The sequence below is a fragment of the Crocuta crocuta genome, unplaced genomic scaffold (assembly GCF_008692635.1).
Source record: "Crocuta crocuta isolate KB4526 unplaced genomic scaffold, BGI_CrCroc_1.0 scaffold73, whole genome shotgun sequence".
Lineage (NCBI taxonomy): Eukaryota > Metazoa > Chordata > Mammalia > Carnivora > Hyaenidae > Crocuta > Crocuta crocuta.
Window position 1 is genome coordinate 4,912,378 of NW_027529443.1, and position 22,803 is coordinate 4,935,180.

At 42.7% G+C, this 22,803-nt stretch overlaps 1 protein-coding gene across 1 annotated transcript in view; it reads right to left on the reverse strand.

Moving 5' to 3' along the window:
• The window catches only part of PRKCB (protein kinase C beta), a 327,110-nt gene that overhangs the window by 104,571 nt on the left and 199,736 nt on the right, over positions 1 to 22,803 (reverse strand). The window contains exons 7-8 of the mRNA XM_077760560.1: positions 1,579 to 1,735; positions 266 to 400 (exon numbers count right to left, since the gene is read on the reverse strand). Coding sequence (XP_077616686.1) covers positions 266 to 400; positions 1,579 to 1,735 — 292 coding nt within the window. The remainder of the gene's footprint in view (positions 1 to 265; positions 401 to 1,578; positions 1,736 to 22,803) is intronic.

Below are 22,803 nucleotides of genomic sequence, written 5' to 3' on the forward strand. Positions count from 1 at the left end.
TGCATCCAGATATTTCTGGTTTGGCAAGCCAGAAGTCCAGACTTCTATGGAAAAATGTCCTGATTTTGAAAATACTAGCAAGTGATTTTTTTTTTAAGCACAAGGACCAAATAAAATATATATGTGAGGTAGAGCCAATCGACCAGCCATCACTCTGTGACTCTGTTTTTGTAGTTCACTTTTAGGAGAAAAAGGAAATCATACTTGTTCCCACATTCGATGGGACCAAGCTGTATGATAGCTATCAAAGCAAAATCCTCCTTACCAGCCATCCACACCGGCTTTCTGCAGTTCGGAAATCCCAAACGACAAAGATCCCATGAAGTCGTTCCTGCTGGTCAGATCCCAATCCCAAATCTCTACCGACAGTCTTCTGTCTTTGTCCGATTCTTTCAGTTGGCTGCAAAGGGACAGAAGAGAGAAGTCAGCGGAGGTCACAGTGATTTTGCAAGCAGATGAAATGTTCACAAGGACAAGGCCCGAAGGTAGGAATTTTTAAAGAGTATAGATGTTGCAAGAAACATATTCTGTTTCCAACCCCAGACAAGGTCCCCAGGGAGGGAGAGGCTCTGCCAGTTTGCCAGCCTGTGGCTTAACCGGGCAGAGGAGCCGGGCCAGCTCTGACAGAAACAGTTGTGGCTATTTCCGCTGCCTGTGTCTTAACAGGGCTCATGGTGTTCAGGAAACCCTGCTGACACAGTTGCTATAAGAAATGCAGGTATCAATTATAGAATTGCGTGAGAGTTTGCACACATGTGAGTTAGCATGAGGCTGAGGACGTGTATGGAGGAAACAGTCTCGTTGGTGCTGGTCGGGGCCCATTGCTCTGAGGCGCATCCTTGACGGAGGCTGAGATGGGCCCCCAGTTTTGCCTTGAGAGAGGAAAGAGGATGAAGCTCCCACTAGGAATTGTGCTTTGGGCCCACAGCCCCTGGGAGTCAGACTGTCAGAAGCCAAATTCCCCTCAACCCCACATCTGCCGGGGGACTCTGGCCACATTCTTTAACCTCTTTCAGCACCATTGGTTAAGTGGGGATGAAAGTGTCAACGGAGTTAGATCATTCAATATAGTGCTTTTTATAACCAGGATATGTTCAATATTGGCTCGCGTAACACTTGTGGGCCCAAATGCATCAAAAAGTGACCCCAGGTTCTCGGAGCACTGGCCAGGGAAGGTGGTCCATGGAAGCTGGCAGAGAACTTCCAGGAGGCTGCAGCCCCAGCATGCGTATACCCACAGACTGAGCTGTAGAGGGGTTATGGCCACACCCTGTGGGTTATGTCCCACTGCTCACTGAGACCAGAGCTTCTCCCACAACTTGCCTTCACCTAGCAACACATCACACTATTTTCTGTCCCACCCACTCCCCACACCACAGACATTCTCAACTCTATTAAAAAAATAAGTTCCAATTTTCACTTGGCTTGCAATGTAAAAATGCAGATGGAGGGGGAGGAAGGGAAGAGAGGAGTGGGAGAGGGAGGGAGGGAAGGAGGGAAGGGAGAAATGAAATGGGAACTAGGAGAGGCACTCCCCGACCTCCACCACCCATGCTGGGCGCAATAATTTTGACTTACAATCTGAATGTCTCATTCCACTCAGGGTTGAGGGAGCACTTGATGGTTTTGGTCTTCTGCTTGCTCTCGCTCTTGGGGTCGGGAATCAGTTTCAGTTTCACGTAAGGGTCTGACAAGCCATTGGGGTCCATAGGTACAAGGTTTTTAGCATCTCTTACTAGAAACAGAAAAAGCAGTTTCAGAATTAATAGCCCCCAAATCTTAATGCATCAACAAGTGGGGGTTGTAGAACATCTTAATGGGAGGTGTAACTTATTAACATGAATAGTTAAGAAGCACACAGAGTGAGATAAACTGGTAAGATGTAGCCTCTGCTCCATACTGGTTCCATACTGATTTCTGACTTTCACACTGCTCTACCCACTGTGCCTCCGAGATTAATTGTACATTCTCTAAGCTTGTTTTCCACAAAGCCACCAAGAAAGGTTGGTTTCTTTCATGAAGCATGAGGCTTTCAAGGTTCATCCATGTGACAACATGTTTCAGTACTTAATTTATGGCTGAACACCATCCCCTTGTGCAGACAGATCAAATTTTGTTTATCCATTCATTGGCTGAATGTTTAGGTTGTTTCCACTTTTTGGCTTTTGTGAATAGTGCTGTTATGAACATCTGTATACTCTGCCATAAAAGGTCACAACTTGTATGTTTCCATTTATATGAAACATCCAGAACAGGTAAACCCACAGAGACAGAAAGCAGACCAGTGGTTGCCAGGAGCTGGCAATCCCTGCTTGGGATTCTCTCTCTCCCTCTCTTTCTCTCTCTGCCCCTTCCCTGCTCATTCTTTCTCTCTCTCTCTCTCTCTCTCTCCCCCCCTCAAAAAAATTAAATAACTTAAAAAGTCAACTTTTACAATGGTTAATGGTTAATTTTATGTTACATGAATTTTACCTGGATTCAAAAAAGCAAAAGCTAAAAGAGAAAGTAAGAGTTGTCGTCCAAACCAAGGTGCACATGTCATCCATATAGCACCCATAACCACTATCCAGCCAGCCCAGAGAGAAGGCTGGAAAAATATTACAGCATTACAGGTAGGCTTCACCCTCAATGAAGAACACCCTCAGTAAAGGAGGCTATAAGACCAGCTTAAAGAAGAAAGGGGAAGAAGGAGAAGAAGGAGAAGAAGGAGAAGAAGGAGAAGGAGAAGGAGAAGGAGAAGGAGAAGAAGAAGAAGAAGAAGAAGAAGAAGAAGGAAGCAGAGGGTCAGTAGTGTAGACACAACTAGCCATAGGAAGGATGAGGTAGAGTAAGGCATCAGCTTACAGAAACAGGAAGAAGTTAGCTAGGAGTCAACCTGAAAGCCAGTAATGTAGGCAGGCAAGAGAAGGAGACAGAAAAATGAGAGTTGTACAGATCTTAAGGATACAACGCCAACCATCTGAGCTATGATAGAAAAATCCAAAGTGTTATATTAGCAGACTGAACCAAGTGATCTGATAGAAGGCTAACATAGAACCACTCCTACCAAGAATGCAAAGATGGCTCAATCTTAGAAAAATCTATTATTATAATATTCATTATATGTATAGGTCAAAAGAGCAAACCACAGGGTCATTAGAATTAACTAGAGATAGCAGAAAATTTTCTTCACAGGATAAAGGCTATCTGAAATAATAGCTCCATAGTTAATGATAAATGCAACCCCATTAAAGCCTGGAATGAGATAGACATTCATTACCACAGCTATTATTTGACATTTTTTCCTAAGTGTTCCATAAGTGCAGTAATACAATAGAAACAGAATACTGGAAAGTAGGGGATAAAGCACCGCCTCACCTCTTATCACCTTTGCTTCTACCCTATTACAGTTACCTCCTCCCTGAAGTTCATCATCCCAGAAATTATACCACTTTCTCAATCTCTGTTTTGTGTACCCCACAATCCAATGCCCCTTCCTATTTTTCCACTTCATTAACCCTAGTACTTTACTGCAACAAGTCTTATACCACCAGACTGTTGACCCAATATTATTTTTAATTTTTTTTTAAGAGAGAGAGAGCAGTGGAAGAGAGAGAATCTTCAGCCAGCTCCATGCTCAGCATGGAGCCTTATGCAGGGCTTGATCCCACAACCCTGGGATCAGGACTGAGCAGAAATCAAGTCAGAAACTCAACCAGCTGAGCCACTCATGCCCCTGAGCCAATATTTACTGAGCCTACTTTCTCCTCCCCATTCCCTCTTGCTTTTAGTTAATTCACCCCCAGCCTAGAGTTCATAGTGCATTATAATCACTCTCTTGGAAACACCCAAAACTCTCTTGCTCCTCTTTCTTTCCATTTTATTTATTTGGAAAAAAAACAAAAAACCCAGTGAAATTCAAAGATCTTAAATTCAAAGATCTTCCCTTTATTTTCCTACAACCAAGCAGTGGACCATTGCTGGTGGGAGTGGGGATAATGACATCTGACTTGTGTAAGAGCATATCACTAGCAACGGGTGTAGACGGAATAAATGAGATGGAAAAAGGGCTGGGTGGACTTCTGGGGGAGGGACAAGGGGCCCTAGGACACAAGCGGTAACTTATTCTGCATGGATGTGTTTCTGCACTCCAGCACATGGCCTTTCCTTCCATTTATCCTCAGGCTGAACTCTTGCTTTATCTCATCCTCATGCAGGTTGTACCTCATTCTTGCACCCAAAGAAAGGAGTTTTCCTCTTTGACTCTGACTCAGTGAAGTTCAATAAGTTCATCCTTGTACCCAAGGCAAGAACTTCTCCTTTTTGACTTTGACTTTGAAGTTCAATAAGCAGGTCCCTATGAGGTGTTAAGAATTCTACTAGGCATTGGGGACGTGGGGACAACATAAGATGTCGATCCTGTCCCCAAGGAATATAGAAAACCAAATGTATTCACAGTATAGCTGATTGCTAACGAGCCAGTAGCCAGGTGACACAGCATAGTGGATACAAAGCTACGGGATGTCAGGGTCTGCATCTTGCCTAGCAGCTACTTCACATTTTAGAACCTCAAGTTCTTGGCTAATGAAATGGAGATAATATATACCTCATGGGGTTGTTGTAGAAGTACAATCAGATGCAGAATATACACATTTAGTGACGAATGTGGCACCCAGGGAATGGTCAATAAGTGCTAGCTATATTACTGCTATTTTTGTGTTATAAGGCCTCATATTCAGTGTCTTATTATGTTTTTCCATTTTAAAAATTTTTTTAAATGTTTTATTTATTTTTGAGAGAGAGAGAGACAGCATGAGCAGAGGAGAGTTAGAGAGAGAGAGGGAGATACAGAATCTGAAACAGGCTCCAGGCTCTGAGCTAGCTGTCAGCACAGAGCCCGATGCAGGGCTCGAACCCACGAACCATGAGATCATGACCTGAGCCGAAACTGGATGCTTAACCGACTGAGCCACCCAGGTGCCCCTATGTTTGTCCATTTTTATCATGAAGACTTAACCATTTCCAAATGAACTGATATCAAACACTGCCATTTTGGGTTTTCTTCTTTGAGCATAATGCATCTGACCTTTCCACCTGAACCTTTCCAGAGTGCTCCTCAAACCTTAGTGTGCCTAAGAGTCACCCACAGGGCTTGTGAGACACATATCCTTGGGACCTATTCCTACAGATGGATTCTGATTCAGTGAGTCTGGAGTGAGAGCTGCTCGTTTGTTTTTCTAACACATTCTCAGTGCTGCTGCTGCTGTCGGTCCATACAGCACACAGGAAGTCAAGCTTTTCTAGAGGATATACTTTCTTAAGATCCTCATGCATTTTCCCCATCGAATATAATCTCCAACTGTTACTTTCTCTCATTTATTGAGCCTTCCAGGGAAAACAGCATGCACCAGTTTCCAGGCTGGGATCTTGTAATGACACATCTATCACATAGAAAGCTGCATAAAAACCTGATCTGAGACGCTGTGAGGTGCCAGAAACTTGTCTGTCTGGTTGATTGGCAATACATATGCAAGTGCAAACAGCTCACTTCTCTTCTCTCCTCTCTTCCAAGGCTGACACGCCTGTCCTTTGCTCTCTGTTATATGAACTGACACCAAAGGACCATCACCAGAACATTCTTCTATTGTAAGTTTACAACTTCACAGCTCTTTAAGAGTGTTCTTTACAGAACAAGTGTGTGCTGTATCCCTGAGCCAGTCTCACAGTTAATGGTTTAAGAATGACCTCTCAGGGGTGCCTGGGTGGCTCAGTCGGTTAAGCGTCCAACTTCGGCTCAGGTCATGATCTCACAGTTTGTGGGTTTGAGCCCCGCGCCGGGCTCTGTGCTGACAGCTTGCTTAGAGCCTGGAGCCTGCTTTGGATTCTGTATCTCCCTCTCTCTCTGACTCTCCCCTGCTCACGCTGCCTCTCTCTTTCTCAGAAATAAATAAAACATTAAAAAATTAAAAAAAGAAAAGAAAAGAAAAAAAGAATGACCTCTCCTTGGGCATCTACTCTGCTGAACCCAACATCTGTGAGAGTGATATGGCTCCATCTCTCCCCCAGACCTTAGAGATCCTTTCTTCCCCTTGTATCCTTTTGGGTCTAACCTCTACTGAAGAGGTCAAAATCTCTGTGGAAAACACTGGAGTGGAATTGATTCTGGGACTGTGGCATTCACATCTCAAGAGCTCTAGCTACTAAAGTCACTGTATCACGAGCCGTTGGCAGTAGCTGCAGGCTAATAGCCAGAGGCCTGTCCCTCCTGAAGCTTTTCAAAGTAGAGTCCTGTTTCCCAGCCACAACGTATTGAGGCAGCAAATCTCTCTAGACCACACTTGGCGAGACTGACTTTGATTTTTCTTGATAAATGTTTCTTTACTATCTTTGTTGATATCCAGCCAGCCCAGATGGTACAAAATGCTTCACACAAAGCAGAAATAGCAACCTTCCCCCCTGGTGGAAGTTTGCTAAATGTACAGAAGAAAAGTGTCCTAATCCAGAGAACACTGCTCGTCTTGGACGTGAAGCAGGTGGGGGGTAAGGTCTGGCTGTTTCCATCAAAGGGTCTTCAGAGCAAACGAGGTCTTCTGCATTCTGGTGAAAGTTACCTAAGCCAGTGTGGAGTCCCTAAAAAGACAGCACTACTGTTAACTCTTTTCCTAAGAATTGTTCTTCACCAAGAATTTTCCTACTCCTTCCCCTCACCCTCCCCCCACCCAAAATGCAACTCTCTGTTGGAAAAGTCTGTATAATTGTGCTGCTTTAAAGCCTCTATCTCACATTGTGGGAGATAACCAGGAGGTTCTCTTCATCAACTCCTTTAAAAGGCACTTCCTTCAATGTTGTGAGTCCTCATTTGTCCTTCCTACGTGCCCTTAGAACAGTTCTTCAAAGTCGTGCCCACTAACATTCAGTTATGTTTGAAGAGGACGTGATGACAAAACATAGGAAATACTCTGAGTGCCCCTCCACAGGGGAAGGGGTAAATAATCCATAGCATCGTCATACTGTGAAATCCTCTGCACATGTCAACAACATGAACTAACTCTATGCACTAACACATTGAACAAAATGGCAAGGTGAAGAAAGATGATCACAATATAGAGCTGCTTTTTTTTTTTTTTAAAGAAAAATGTCTGCACACACCAGTGGTTCAGTTGCAGAAAGGTGGATCTCTGCTGTGAATGACATGATAGCATTGGATCAATGTTATGTGTTCTGGTTTGGATAACTGAACCATGTCCATGTAAGAGGATGCTCTCATTCCTGGGAAATACACACTCAGATATTTGGGGCCAATGGAACCATGACCAACTTACTCTCAGGTGGCTCAGAAAAAAATATGTACCTTGGTAAAAATATTTAATAGAGAGAATGATAAACCAAATGGGGCAAAATACAGACAATTGATTATCAGGTAAAGAGTATACAGATGTTCCTTGTACTGGTCTCGTAACTTTTCTGTCATTTGAGAGTGTGGCAAAATAAAAAGATTTGAAAGACAGGGCCCTCTAAATCTTTAAGAGAGAGAGACAATAAAATACATTTTAAGATGAGCAGCAGCTGATGTATGGAAGTGTTGAGTCACCATATTGTACACCAGAAGCTAATAATATTACACTGTACGTTAACTCACTGGAATTAAAATAAAAACTTTAAAAAAAGACAAACAACAACAAATTTTCTACAAAGTCATGTATGAATTTAAATATATAGAAAAGAACCTGGAAGGATATACCCAAAATTGACTTAATAATGTAATGATTATATCTGAGGAAGAGGTAAAGAAACCTGGTTTTGGAGTTGTGGGAAAAATAGACTTTAGCCTTGTCTGTCACATTCTGAATTTATTACAAAGAGAAAGCATTTTTTGTATTAATAGCATTTTTTATTTATTTATTTATTTTTAAAGGTTTTATTTATTTCTAGGAGAGAGAGAGACAGCGTGAGCAGGGGAGGGTCAGAGAGAGAGGGAGTCACAGACTGAAACGGGCTCCAGGCTCTGAGCTGGCAGTCAGCACAGAGCCCGACGCGGGGCTCGAACCCACGAACCGCGAGATCATGACCTAAGCGAAAGCTGGACGCTTAACCGACTAAGCCACCCAGGCGCCCCTAGCATTTTTTAAACTAAATTAAATTTTTAAAAAAACACAACAATTCAGTGGTGCACTTCCGGCCTCCAAGAACCCACCATGCTGGTCTTCGGACACCCCATCCTTTTCCCCAAGACCATATAGCAAGTGGTGTGCAGAGTGAGGCTCATAGACTCACAGTTTGAACCACAGGACCTTTGGTGAACCACACACAGACTCAAGATGACCTCACTGAATCAGACGGACACCCTCAGCTCCTACCCCAGAAAGGGTATCCGGCTATCGCAGCAGGGATAGAGCAGAGAAACTAAACAGGTAAAAAAAAAAAAAAAAAAGGCAGAGCCATCAACCCATTTTTGCTATCCTGCCCTGCTCCTGTCCTATTCCAGTGGCCCCCGGTGGCTGACAGTTTACCTGGGCCTTTGGTTAACCCCAAATCCTTCCCCACTTCGCGGCCACACTGTCTCAAGTTGCAAGCTTTTCTGGCCTTTGCTGTAAAGTCTACCCCCTGGATCTGTGTCCCTTTGATTCCTGTTCACTTATTACTTCCTCTAACCCCAAGGTTTACTGATGCTGTGGCTTTTGTGAGCCCTGGACCCCTCAGAATCCTTTTCCCATAGGTATCTTAACTGCCCATCCCCTGTGGCCTCATCTGTAGGTTCTAACTGGTAAGCAGGCAAACCTGGGGTCTTTAGGCAGCCCATATGCAGCATCTAAGTCACCCCAAGTGTGTCGTGGCCAAGGGCTCCTAGAACAGCTGGCTTCCTGTCACTGCTGGCAAGGGCATAGTTATCACACATCTAATTATCTGTGTTGAGACAGACTTCCAGCTGGGACCGTCACAGTGTCTGTCTAGAAGAGGGCCTGTCAAACCATGGCAAGTGAGACCAGGGTGGAGCATTAGTGCCGATGAAATCAGGAACTGAATTAGCAATGCTCAGACTCCGGAGTCAGGCAGATCCAGGTTTGAACCCTATCTCTGCCATGACTCTCACTAACTGGGTGATCTTGGTTAAACGGCTTCTCTGAGCCTAGGTTCCTGTGTCTTCAAAATGCTGGTAAAACCACAGACAACTCAGCAGGCTGTTGGATAATAGCTGGGGCGACCATTCATCCCAATTTGCCCAGGGCAGCCTCAGTTTATACCTGTTGTCCCTTTACTCTCAAAGTGAAGTGAACTCCACTTTGAACAATGGATTTGATGGTGACTCTAATTACGGAGGCCAGCGGTGTTAAAGCAGAATGTAAAGCACATGACAGAGCCTCAACAAATGCTGACTTCCCTCTCTCCTTTGGGTGAATCAAGATAAATCTCTGGGCTAGGAGAATATCCCTCCACTGCAATTTTCATACAAATGAATCTGGAGGAGCTACTAAGAGAATGACAGGTAATCCGAAACCAGATGTGACACATCGGTTTCTTCCTGTTAGGACTTGCCTCTCCATTCCGATCCAGCCACCTGGAGCTTCACGTGAAATGGCACCTCCCCAACCTTGCCAGTCACCTTTTATCCTCTTACTTCCCTACTCTGCTCCCTTTATACCAGTTTTGTTCACCTCATTGAACCCTCTGATACCTCAACTCTTTCCTTTGCTCCGGTCCATCTATGCACTGCTATGGTATGACTTCTTTTCTGATCCCGCCCATATGGAGAAACCTTCCAGTCATTCTGGCCAGGGACTTTCCTATCATCACCACATCTAGTCTTTGCAACAGCATCCTCTCTGCATCCCTTGGACCTTCCATGACACATGGTGTAGAGAGTGTTCCTGGAGAAAAGTATCTTATGTGAGGGCTTGGTACCACCATACATACTCCTTGTCTCCAACTACAGCTTGGTCCTCCATACTTCCTGTCTGCCCTATGGGGTGTCCCTAATCAACTGTCTGTCCCATTCTCTGCAGAGACAGTAGGAGCTCCCATTGTTTTAATGTTTGTTTGTTTGTTTTTGAGAGAGAGAAAGAGAGAGAATACAAGCGAGGTGAGGGACAGAGACACAGGGAGACACAGAATCCGAAGCAGGCTCCATCCAGGCTCTAAGGTGTCAGCATAGAGCCCAATATGGGGCTTGAACTCATGAACCGTTAAGATCATGACTTGAGCAGAAGTTGGGCACTTAACCAAGTGAGCCACCCAGGCTCCCCATAGGAGCTCCCATTTTTAAGGCTCTCATCAGATTCCTATTCCTTCTCATTCACTCAATGATCTTCTGTTTCATATGTATGTGTCATGGATTTCTAGTTCCATTATGAAAATGTGGGCTGAGTAATTTGTGGGCACTTGGGGGGGCAGTAGGATCTAATGAGGTTTCCCTTGAAAGGTGACATATCACCAATCTTGTGCATACTAGAAAAGAAGGTGATTGTCTCATAAAGAGTACAGGCTTCAAGACAGAGGTAATCAGTAGTCTCTCTAATTATATTAAGTCATCTATATCCATATTTTTTAAAACTCTTTTATCAGTCAAAGTCTGACAAAGTATGTTTAAAACCTTCTAACAACAGGTATTTTTTCTGTACATCTCTCTATTCATTTTTACTGGGTTTTGCTTTATGTATTTTGACCCTATGTTATCTGAGATGCATGACCACTTTTCAGTCTTAGAGTTTACCCTGCATGATTAAAATATGCTTTGTGTACAGTTTATTATTTGTCTTGAACCCTACTTGAATACAGGTGCTTTTCCATTTGCCCTGGCCTTTTCTTCAGGAATATCTAATTCTCATTTACCTCTGGATAAATACTGTTTGCCCTCTACATCTATCACTTTTTTACGATTGAATTCATTTCTTTTTCTTCTTCCTCCACCAACTAGGAGCACTCCTTAAATTTGCTTCTATATTACTGATTACATTTTACACAGTAGGCATTCCTGCATTCACTGTTTCTATGCATTTTAATTTATTGTTTTAAATTAGCTGGTATCATAACATGATATCCTTCTTGCTTATGCCAATGATCCTGATACGGGGCTCAAACTCATAAACTGTGATATCATGACCTGAGCCGAAGCCAGACACTTAACCAACAGAGCCACTCAGGTGCCACTGGTTTGTTTTTAGTAAGGCTGGTGTTTTCAAAGTTATGAGTCTGAGAATTCTTTACTCTGGATACAAGTCCTTTGTCAGATAAGTGATTTGTAAATATTTTCTTCCAGCTTGTAGCTTGTCTTTTCATTCCAGAACAGTGTCTTTTGCAGAGCAAAAGTTTTTTTTTTTTTTTTTCAATTTGAATGAAGTCCACTTTATCATTTTTTCTTGAGTCATGTTTTTAGTGTCATGTAGAATTCTTTGTGTAACTCTAGGTCAAAAAAATTCTCTCCTGTATTTCTAAAGTTTTGTATCTTTACATTCTACATTTAGATCTATGATCTACTTTCAGTTAATTCTTATATAAGGTATGAAGTGAAGGCCAAGGTTTATTTTGTTTGCATATGGATGGTCAATCATTCCAACATCATTTGTCAAAAGACTACTCTTTTTCCATTTGGTTTTTTTTTTTTTTAACCTTTTTTTCTTTAATCAATGGGCCATATTTGTATGGGTATATATGGATTCTCTACTCTGTTCCAGTCATTTACGGCTCTGTCCTTTTGCCAAAACCACACTGCTCAATTGCTGAACGTTTATATAGTAAGTCTTAAGACTGTACTGTGATTCTTCCAATTTCATTTTTCATTTTAAAACAGACAATAGGGGTGCCTGGGTGGCTCAGTTGGTTATGTGTTCACCTTTGGCTCAAGTCATGATCTCACAGTTTGTGGGTTAGAGCCCCACACGGAGCTCTGTGCTAACAGCTCAGAACCTGGAGGCTGTTTCAGATTCTGTGTCTTCCTCTTTCTCTGCCCCTCCCTCACTCATGTTCTCTCTCTCTCTGTCAAAAGTAAATAAATAAACATTAAAAAAATAAAACAGACAATAAAGTCTATAGTTCAATCCATAAGAACTGACATCTGTACTATGCTGAGTCTTCCAATCCATGATCAGGGTATGTCTTTCCATTTATGCAGATAGTCTTTATTTTAGTGTTTTGTAATTTTCAGCATACAGATTCTAGACATGTTTTGTTGGATTTATATCTAAATATTTCATTTGGAGGGAGTTACTATAAATTTTTTTTCAGTTTTGGTTTCTAATTGTTTACTACTGATATATGGAAATACAATCGAGGCACGTGGGTGGCTAAGTTGGTTAAGCATCCAACTCTTGATTTTGGCTCTGGTCATGATCCTGCTGTTTATGAGTTCGAGCCCCTGCACTGTCAGTGCAGAGCCTGCTTGAGGTTCTCTGTCTCCCTCCCTCTCTGCCCTTTCCTCTCTTGCATCCTCTCGCATTCTCTCTGTCTCTCTCTTGCTTTCTCAAAAATAAATAAATAAATAAACATAAAAAACATTTAAAGGTGTTTATTTAAAAAAATTAATAGAGGGGCACCTGGGAGGCTCAGTCAGCGAAGCATCTGACTTTGGCTCAGGTCATGATCTCACAGTTCATGAGTTCCAGCCCCACGTCGGGCTCTGTGCTGACAGCTCAGAGCCTGGAGCCTGCTTTGGATTCTGTGTCTCCCTCTCTCTCTGCCCCAACCCTGTTCATGTTCTGTCTCTGTGGCTCTCAAAAATAAATAAACATAAAAAAATAAATAAATAAATTTTTTTAAAAAAGAAAAGAAAGCTTATGAAAGAAATTGAAGAAGACACAAAAAAATAGAAAAATATTGCATGATCCTGGATTGGAAGCACAAATATTGTTAAAATGTTGATGCTACCCAAAGCAATCTACATATTCAATGCAATTCCTATCAAAATAACACTAGCATTCTTTACAGATCTAGAACAAACAATCCTGAAATTTGTATGAAACCAGAAAAACCCCAAATAGCCAAAGCAATCCTGAAAAAGAAAACCAAAGCTAGAGGCATCACACTCCCAGACTTCACAGCATATTACAAAGCTGTAATCATCCAGACAGTATGGTACAGGCTCAAAAACAGACATTCAGATCAATGTAACAGAACAGAGAACCCAGAAATGGACCCACAAACATATGGCCAACTCATCTTTGACAAAGCAGGAAAGAATATCCAATGGAATACAGTCTCTTCAGCAAATGGTGTTGGGAAAACTGGGTAGTGACATGCAGAAAAATGAACCTAGACCACTTTCTTACACCATATACAATAATTAACTCAAAATGGATTAAAGACCTAAATGTAAGAAAGGAAGCCATAAAAATCTTAGAGAAAGCAGGCAAAAGCCTCTTTGACCTCAGCCAAAGCAGCTTCTTACTCAACACATCTCTAGAGGCAAGGGAAACAAAAGCAAAAATGAACTATTGGGACCTCATCAAGATAAAATCTTCTGCACAGTGAAGGAGACAATCAGCAAAACTAAAAGGCAACCAATGGAATGGGAAATATCAGGTAAAGAGTTAGTATCCAAAATCTATAAAGAGCTTACCAAACTCAACACCCAAAAACAAATAATCCAGTGAAGATATGGGAAAAAGACATGAATAGAAACTTCTCCTAAGAAGCCACGCAGATGGCTAGCAGACACATGAAAAAATGCTCAACATCACTCATCATCAGGGAAATACAAATTAAAACCACAATGAGATATCACCTCACACTAGTCAAAATGGGTAAAATTAACAACTCAGGCGAGGATGGATCTTTCTTGCACTGTTGTTGGGAATGGAAAGTAATACAGCCACTCTGGAAACTAGTATGGAGGTTTCTCAAAAAATTAAAAATAGAACTACCCTCTGACTCAGCAATTGTACTACTAGGTATTTATCCAAGGGATACAGGTGTGTTGTTTTGAAGGGGCACATGCATCCCTATCGACAAGAGCCAAAGTATGGAAAGAGCCCAAATGTCCATAGATGGGTGAATGAATAAAGAAGATATGGTGTATATATGTGTGTGTGTATGTATATGTATAGGAAGAAAGGGAGGGAGGGAAAGAGGGAGGGGAGACAGAGAGAGAGAGAGAGAGACAAAGAATGACAACTGACGTTTTTGTGCTGACTTGTATCCTGCAGCCTATTTAAACTTACTCTTTCTAAAAGGTTTTTTGGTAGGCTGTGTGGATTTTCTACATAGACAATCATGTTTTCTGTGTATACAACCAGTTTTATATTTTCCTGTACAATCTGTGTTTACAATTTTTTAATTCTTCTTATTGTCTTATTGCACTGGCTAGATCTTCCAGTATGATGTTGAATAGAGTGGTGAAAGGGGACACTTTTGTTCTGTTCCTTGGTATATGCAGAAAGCATATGGTCTTTCACCATTAAGTATGTTGTAGATTTTCTACAAATGTTCTTGATCAAGTCAAGGAAGTTCCCTTCTATTGCCAGTATGCTGAGGACTTTCCTCTAAGTGGCCATTCAATTTTGTCAAATGTTTGTCTGCATCAATAGATATGTTTGTGTGTTTTTTCTTTCTTTGGATTATTAATATAATGGTTAACATTAACTGACTGTTTATTACTGAAACAGCCTTGCAGTCCCAGAATAAAAGTCACTTGGTTGGGGTATATAATCTTTTCTACATATTTCTGGATTTGATTTATTAATATTTTGTTGAATATATTTGCAATTATGTTCATAAGGAATATTTCTCTGTATTTTTCTTGTACTGTTTTTGTCTGGCTTTGGTATCAGGGTAATGCTAGCCTCATAAAATAAATTAGGAAAAGTTCCTCTTTTTCCATTTTCTAGAAGAATAAGTGTTATTTCTTCTTTAAATATTTGGTAGAATTCCACAATATAAATTTCATTTCAAACACTTCTTTATCTGGGTGCCACAAAGTTGGATGTGTTATATTTTCATTTTCTTTCATTGGTTCAAAATATTTTCTAATTTTCTTTGAGATTCCATCTTTGAACCATGGATTATTTGGACATTTGTTTTGTAATTTCCATATTTTCCCATGAGGCTCTACCTCCATGATTTTAATATCTATCTAAAAGCTCTTTACTGAGCTTTAGAACACTATACACAACTGTCTAATGTATACTTAGTATGGGATGTCCCATAAGTCCATGAACTCAAAAGGTGCAATAATGTTCGTTATCTCTCTGTTCTCTCCCATCGCCATGTCTGCTCCCCCTCTTTCAATGTCATCCTTGATGAATGCTCAACCACCCACCCAACTGTCCAAGCGAGAAATCTGGAAATCTCCCCTGTCTCCTCCCCCTGGTGCAACCTACCCTATGACTATGTACTGTTCATTCTACCTCTTAATCACTTCATGTCTGAGCCTTTCTTATTATCCATTCAGCTACCACCTTAACGGTAATGATTGTGTCACAGGATTACTGTAATTATTAGGTTAAATTCGAAGCCTGTTAAGTGCCTGGTATTGTCGTTGGCAGGTGATGAGTGATTAGTAAACAGCAGTCCGTCATTTGGTTGTAGTTCGTCACTCATTTTTCTCTTTCCTGGTGACATTAAGATCCTCCTGGTTGGTTTCTCGCCTACGGTCTTGCTCCATCCAGCCCTTCCTCCACACCCCCATGCCAAAGTGATCTTTCAAAAACTCAAGTCTGAACGCATACTTTCTAAACAAAACCCTTCATAGTTTTAGAAAATCTATTAATATTATTCACTATAAAACTAGGTCAAAGGAGAAAAAACACATAATTATCTCCAAAAAATTACAAAAGGAAAGTGACAAAATTCAATAATCATTCTTTTTCTTAACCTTAGAAAAATGGCTGCTTTTCTTGGTACAATAAATACATCAAAGGCCTGCATCACGCTCCCTGGTACAACTCTAGAGGCATCTCCATTTGCATTAAGACCACAATCAAATTAAGAATGCCCGCCATCACCACTATAATTTAACATCATTCTGGGAGTACCAACCAATGCAATCACATAATAGGAAAGTACTAAGAGGCTTAGATGTTGGAAAAAAGAAAAGACAAAATTAGCTAGTATTGTCTGAATTGTATCCTAGAGAAATTCCTCAATGGTCCTGGCATGTGACTGACACTGTCTTTCCAGTTTGCATCCTTCATAAATTTTTCCCATTTTCAATCTCTTAGTCATTCAGTGGGAATTTGGATGAAGGAGAAGTTAAATATACGGTCTCAGTTGAACATGAATTACTTTTTTTAATTAGGGAAAAAATGTTACTCTAAATCCAAAAGAACCCATTGCTTAATGGAAGTCCAGTCTTGTGCACATTATTCTTAATAAACTGACAGTGGATATAGCTTGGAGGCTCTAAGATTCAGTCAGCTGCTTTTCCCAAGTTCTGCTTCAGAATATCAAAACCCTGCAACTCTCATGCTCTGTAGCTGCTTTCTCCTTGGAACCCAAAACCTGGGAAGCCGGCAGTTCTATACCCCCTAAGTCAGTTCAGGGTCATCCGTTTGCTACAAAGGTTCCTCTGGTCACTCAGGGTCCTGCAATTCCCAGGGCTGCTTGACACCCACTGACTCTCCAGAACCATACCTCCCCCGCCCACCCCCCTCCAGGAGGCTCTGAATTGGTCTTCTTTGAGGTCTCACAAGCCCAATCTAGTGGTGTGGCCAATATCACCGCCAGGTTCCCCTCCCCACCGGGGGATGCAAGGCTTGATGGAGATAGAAGAGGAACTCTTCCTACCAGCTTGGAAAAACAAGAATAAGCCCTGCCCCGTGAACATGTGTTCCCCTTAGGCTGGCCCTGGGGGGGGGGGTGTCTTTCCTTATGTGTAGGACAGATGGCTTGTGAATAAGGCATCCAATAAGCTAGTTTTGTTTCTTGTTTGAAGACCATCTCATGCCCCAACCTGAGCGAAAACAAGGACAGATGAGGCTTACAGCTTCTTCGCCCACATCCTTAGGACAGGAACCATGATGGCGTGCNGCGGATGCCGTTCAAACCCTCAGCTGCAGAGGCTGCTGACATGGCTCTGGGCGCTGCTTCACAATGTGATTATTTCTAAAGATGTGACATAAATACTAACATGGGGTCCCTGGAGCTGTAGAGTTGCTACTTGGCTGCTTAATTTGGACATTCAATCAAAACTGTCCGTCGGCAGCTTTGCACATTCCAAGCAGCAAGGGCCAGAAGTCCCGCAATCTGCTCTCTAAGTGATGGGTTTAATTTCCAGAGGCTTGGGACAAAAGCCTACCCAGCTCCAAGGAAGGCAGGCTTACCTCCCTTCTCTAGAGAAACAGCACATATTTTCTTATTTCTTCAATGGGCTCCCTGCTTTGATAGAAGAGCCCTATCTGCATTAACCACATCACTGAATCATGGAATCCAACAGATTTTTAAAAATCTGACAGTCACATTCCCATGCCATGTTCCCCAGGCAGTCGGAGAAAAGGGCTGTCATTTGAAGATAAGTTTTCTGTTTCTTCAACCGTCATACGGGGGCGATGGGGGAAGAAAACATCTGTTAAGATGAGTCCCAATAGGGGAATGTTCCCCCTTATGTGCTGTCAAACATCCTCAATGGTGCAGAAGCACAAAAAGAGGGAGATTTTTCTTGCTGGATTCACTTATCCTAAATGGGTGGATGGAAAGGTTGGATGGATGGAGGGATGGATGATGGATACATGGGATGGATGGATGGATGGATGGATGGATGGATGGTTGGGTAGATGGATGGTTAAAACAATGGGTCTTAACCAAGTCGACGGAGACTGTCATCCTTCCCATTTTTCTATTACAAGTTTACCAAACTATTCATATCTCAAGGCCATTGTGGCACCTACTGAATATTTACTACCTTCACCCACTCTTCACCACTGAACACACATGCATGCGTGCACAACACATTATATTTAAAATACTTCCAAAATGGCATGGCCCAGGCACCTGCTAACCAGTACTAATGTTATCCTCAGCACTCAAACAGGGTCTTGGAGGCCACTGATTTGTCCAGGTGCTGGCTTTAGGTACTGCGCTGTGGGGAGGTTCAAGGAAGATCCCAGGAGAGTAGCTGAGACAGTGAGAAGAGCCATCTTGGGAAGATCACAGCTATCTGCCCGCTGACGTAGAATACTGCTGGTGTGTTCTGGAAGAATGTCTGTCCTAACTGCACTATAACACTCATGCACATCTGATGACCATTTATAACAGAGTGCACAGCTGGGACAAGAGAGTTTGAGTGCTTCCAGTCTCTCACAGCCCCACCCTATGTCCCTGCCTGATATTCCAAGCTCAGCTCAGACCCAGGTGAACATTCTGGGGACCCTGGCTCACTGAGAACAAGCCCTGTGACGTTTACTGCTGCAGTTCAAACAACTAGTTTGAGGCACACTTGCGGCTGGGCAATATGTTGAGGTTTTAAGTGATGTGTTTCTTCCATTTTGCATTTCACTGAATTCTGTCACTCACCTGGAGGCCCTTCCCTCCCACCCCCTACCACGCAGCTAGATGTGAGTCATTTGTGCTTCAGGGAGAAGGTTGTCAAGGTATGACTGAGGGACAAAGGCAGCAAATTCTTGACTTTTCAGTTCTGGAAGCTTCCGTCTCTGCCTTCCTTGCCAGCAGACCTCTTTTAAAAGCAAAGCTCCAGAATGGAAGGGAGAGTACAGAAAGCAGCAGGTATCACTCCTTCGGACTCTGAATTAGTTCCACCTTTCTCTTTCAGCCAGAAAAGCCGAAGCTCCTATGCATATCCCTTCATGAAACAGCCTCCCAGGAGCCTCCCCAGCCTGCCAATCCTGGAAAGAGGTGGGAGTCCAAATCCCAAATGGGCTTAGCTGGGGACATAAATAAGACACACATGGTTTCCAACAAGCTCAAAACAACTCCCCTTTCCTCATACCGTGAACTGAGAAATGCTCTTCCAGGGAGGTGGTTCTCAAAATGCAGGGAGTTGGGGGGTGGGGAGACGGTGTCCCAGACCAGAAGGACTGGCATCTCCTGGGAACTTGTTAGACATGCAAATTCCCAGGCCTCACCCCAGACCTCCTGAATCAGAAAGTCTGGGGGTGAAGCCCAGAAATCTGTATTTTTACACACCTTCTAGGTTATTCTGAAGCACACTCAGGTATGACAGCCATTGCTCCCAACCAGCTCTGTCCAACAGAACTTCCCAGGAGGATGGACATGTCCACTGTCCAATATGGTTGCCACCGGCCACATGTGGCTATTGAGTTCTTGAAAGGTGATGACTGTGTCCCAAGAACTGTTCTTCAGCTTGTTTAATTTTCATTAATTTAAACTGTAAGAGTCACAGGTAACCAGTGCGGCCATATTGTACAGCACAGCTTAGACCATTGCATCAGCCTCCTGACGGATACCGCTGCCTTCACCCTGTCTTCCTTCCAGGTCAGCCTATGAGCTGCAGACAAATTAATCTTCCTAAAGCACAGATCTTATCATGTCATCCTTACTCTCAAAAAAATCCTCAGTGACTCACCATTGCCTACTGATTTTCAGTCCACGTTCTTTTTGTTCTTTTTTAAGAAGCTAAAAATGGTTTATTCCTAAATATGATAGAAATAAAGGTCAAATAATAACTAGTGGTAAATGAGTTCTTGCTATGAGCCAAGTACTGTTCTCAGTACACATGTTATTTCATGTAATCCTCCCAAAAGGCCCATGATGTGAATAAACCATTTTCCCCATTTTCCGATGTGGAGACTGAGCAGAGGTTAAATGACTCATCCAAGGTCACACAGATGGTGACAGTACGGCAGGGATCTGAGTGCAGGCTGTCTGACTGCAAGGCTCCATCATTAACCATGACATCACACAGCCTTTGAGAACCCATATGGGTAGACTTTTCCCCTCCAGTGTGCCTCTTATTTAATCCATAACTATGGCCCTATGTTCTGTACCAGCCGTCTGCCTTAAACATATCACTTGCTCTCCTGTAGTGAACAAGCAAAAGCCATCTTCAGATGTCTTAGACATATTTCTCCTCAAAATAGCATCTTTCTGTCTCAGAAGTTGCCTTTGGCACATTTTAGGTAAAGTCAGCACATCATTCAACACAGTGTTTTAGGAAAAAAAAAAATGGTGGGGAAAATATTGAACTTTAGTGAAGAGATTTTAAAAATGGCCAAACTGTCAAAGACAGGTGGGATGCAATCAGGTGAGAAATGGGAGGCAGCCTTTGGATTAGGAGAGGCATCTACATCTAGAAGCCTAGCCACCACAAGGTTGACAGCCAAAATGTTTAGCAAGAAGTGTTACTCGTTGGAATGGACACAGTCAAAACCCTGGAGTAGATGTGAAGGCTCCCCCTGGCCTAGACATACACCTTTTCATTGCTGGATCACTTCCGGAGGGGGGAGGGGGCGTCTGGAGAAGGGACCAAGAGGCCAAGGAAACTTGGGGTCTTAACGATTTGCAAACTCGTACAGAAGTATTTGATGTTCTGACAGCTGGCCATGGTCTAGATGACAGAGCATTGCGTGATTACCCTCCACTTTACGGTAAAAAAAACTTATGGTACTGAATAGTTTTAAACAGTTTTAAAAAGAGAGTTAAAGAAAGCAGATGGATGTTTGTCAGGGGCTGAGGGCAAGGCGGAATGGGGAATAACTGCTTAACAAGGGATGGGGTTTTATTTTGGAGTGATGGGAGTATTTTGCACAACATTGCCAATGTATTAAATGCCACTGAATCATTCGCTCTCAAAGGATCAGAATTTGTGCTATCTTATGCTATCTGAATTTCACCTCAATAAATAGAGTGTGAGAGAGAGAGAGAGAGAATCAAGCTCAATCCAAATTGCAATCAGCTCAGAAGAGATGAGTGAGCTGACCTGGGCACCTTCATGATGATAATCACACCGTAGCTGAGACCGTGGAGCAGGGCCCCAAGATGTCTACGGTCCCTCCAGAGTCTGGCCACTCTGATCACTGGTTCCTTCCTGTCCCCACAATAACTTTCCAGCCTTCTCTGCCACTTCCCTCTTGGGTGTATCCTAAATTCTAGTCACACTTAACTGCTGCTCCCTGAAAGTTCTGCCTCCGTAGGAGGAGACAGACAGGATCGTGTAGGCCAGCAGCTTCTCGCAGGATATGTACAGAGTGGCCAAGCCAGGCAGATATTCACTCTCTTTACTGGACCTTTATTTACCCTCATCACAAGCAGGAGCCCTGGTGAGTTGGGCTGCACCAGAATTCTCAACTCTGGGGACACATTAGAACCAGCAGAAACTGGATGGGCTCCTTTTGCTTCCTTTCCTCTAATCCTATTTGTTTTCAGGGCAACTTGGAGAGAGAAGTGTGTCCCATGCAGGAGAGAAGTTTGGGCCCCTCTTACCATGCGAGTCATATGGAGACCTGAGAGGTCTGAAGACAGAGTAAGCTTCAAAGAGAAACCCCCAAGAGAGAGTTCTTAAGGGTGTGTCATGATGGGGCACCTGGGTGGCTCAGTCAGTTAAGCATCTGAACCTTGGTTTCAGCTTAGGTCATGATTTCACGGTTCTGGAGATCCAGCCCCACACTGGGCTCTGCGCTGACACACAGACCCTGATTGGGGTTTTCTCTCCCTCCCTCTCTCTCTGCCCTTTCTCCCCCTCCCTCAAAATAAATAAATAAACTTTTTTTTAAAAAAAAGAAGAAGAAGAAAAGGCAGGGTCTTGACTGATTTAAGAACAGACTGTTCTTGAGACCATCTGCTTCATTGCCCCAGGATCTGAGGACTGAGCTCTTCCTGAAGCACAGCACCTCCTGCATTTCAAGTACCCTTATCTGATCTAAAGCCTCTTTCTTTGGCAAATAAGTATCATGGGGTGGTGAGGAGCTCAGGCACAGAGCCAGAGTTTCTGGGTCTTAATATAAGCTCTGCTACTCAGCGCTGTGTCTCTAACTTCTCAGTGACTCAGTCTCCTTGCTTAAGAAATGGGGCTAACAATAAGATTATAGTCTCATAAGGATGTTGTAATAATTAAATAACTTAGCAGGGGTGCCTAGGTGGCTCCGTCAATTAAGAGACTGACTTCAGCTCAGATCATGATCTCACGGTTCATGAGTTCGAGCCCCATGTCAGGTTCTGTGCTGACAGCTCAGAACCTGGAGACTGCTTTGGATTCTGTGTCTCCCTCCCCTGCTTGCACTCTATTTCTCTGTTTCTCTCTCTCTCTCAAAAATAAACATTTGAAAATGTTTTAAAAATGAATTAGCAGAACATCTGGCACATAGTAAACATCCAGTTTGGGTTAGGTTGTTATTATTGGCTATGATTATTGATTATGTATCAATACTTCCATAATAAACTAGTGACCTTGACTGTGGTGTCTTCATTCTCCAGAGCTCTCAGGGTCCTCCCACCAGGGCCTGGGAGAAATGGGCACTCTTCATTCTATCACTGAAGCTCTCACCCCCTCCTCTTTTTAAGAAAATTTTTTTTAACTTAATACATATATAACAGAATCCAATGTGGCCTTTCATCCTACCTGAACTTAAAATAGACGCTTTAATTTGTACATTTACCTTAGGGTCCTTATCCACGTTAACATTCAATTTTTACCTAATTACAGAAGCATAACTCTATTTCACATTTTACATTTTCACCTAACATCATACCACGTGAAGCCATGATGGAGTAGCTCCTGGAAGCTCAACATTCCCACCGAGAACGACTACAAGAGCCAGACACACAAACAGTTTTTCCAAAGAATTGGAAAGTTGAAGGAACTAGAAATGAAATGAGCCCCATGTTTTATGTGGCTCTCTCGCGCGGGAGCGGGAGCCAATTCTCAGCACAGGGCAATAGGCTGGGTAGGAAGCCGAGAGCAGAGCAGGTGCGGAGGAACGGAGG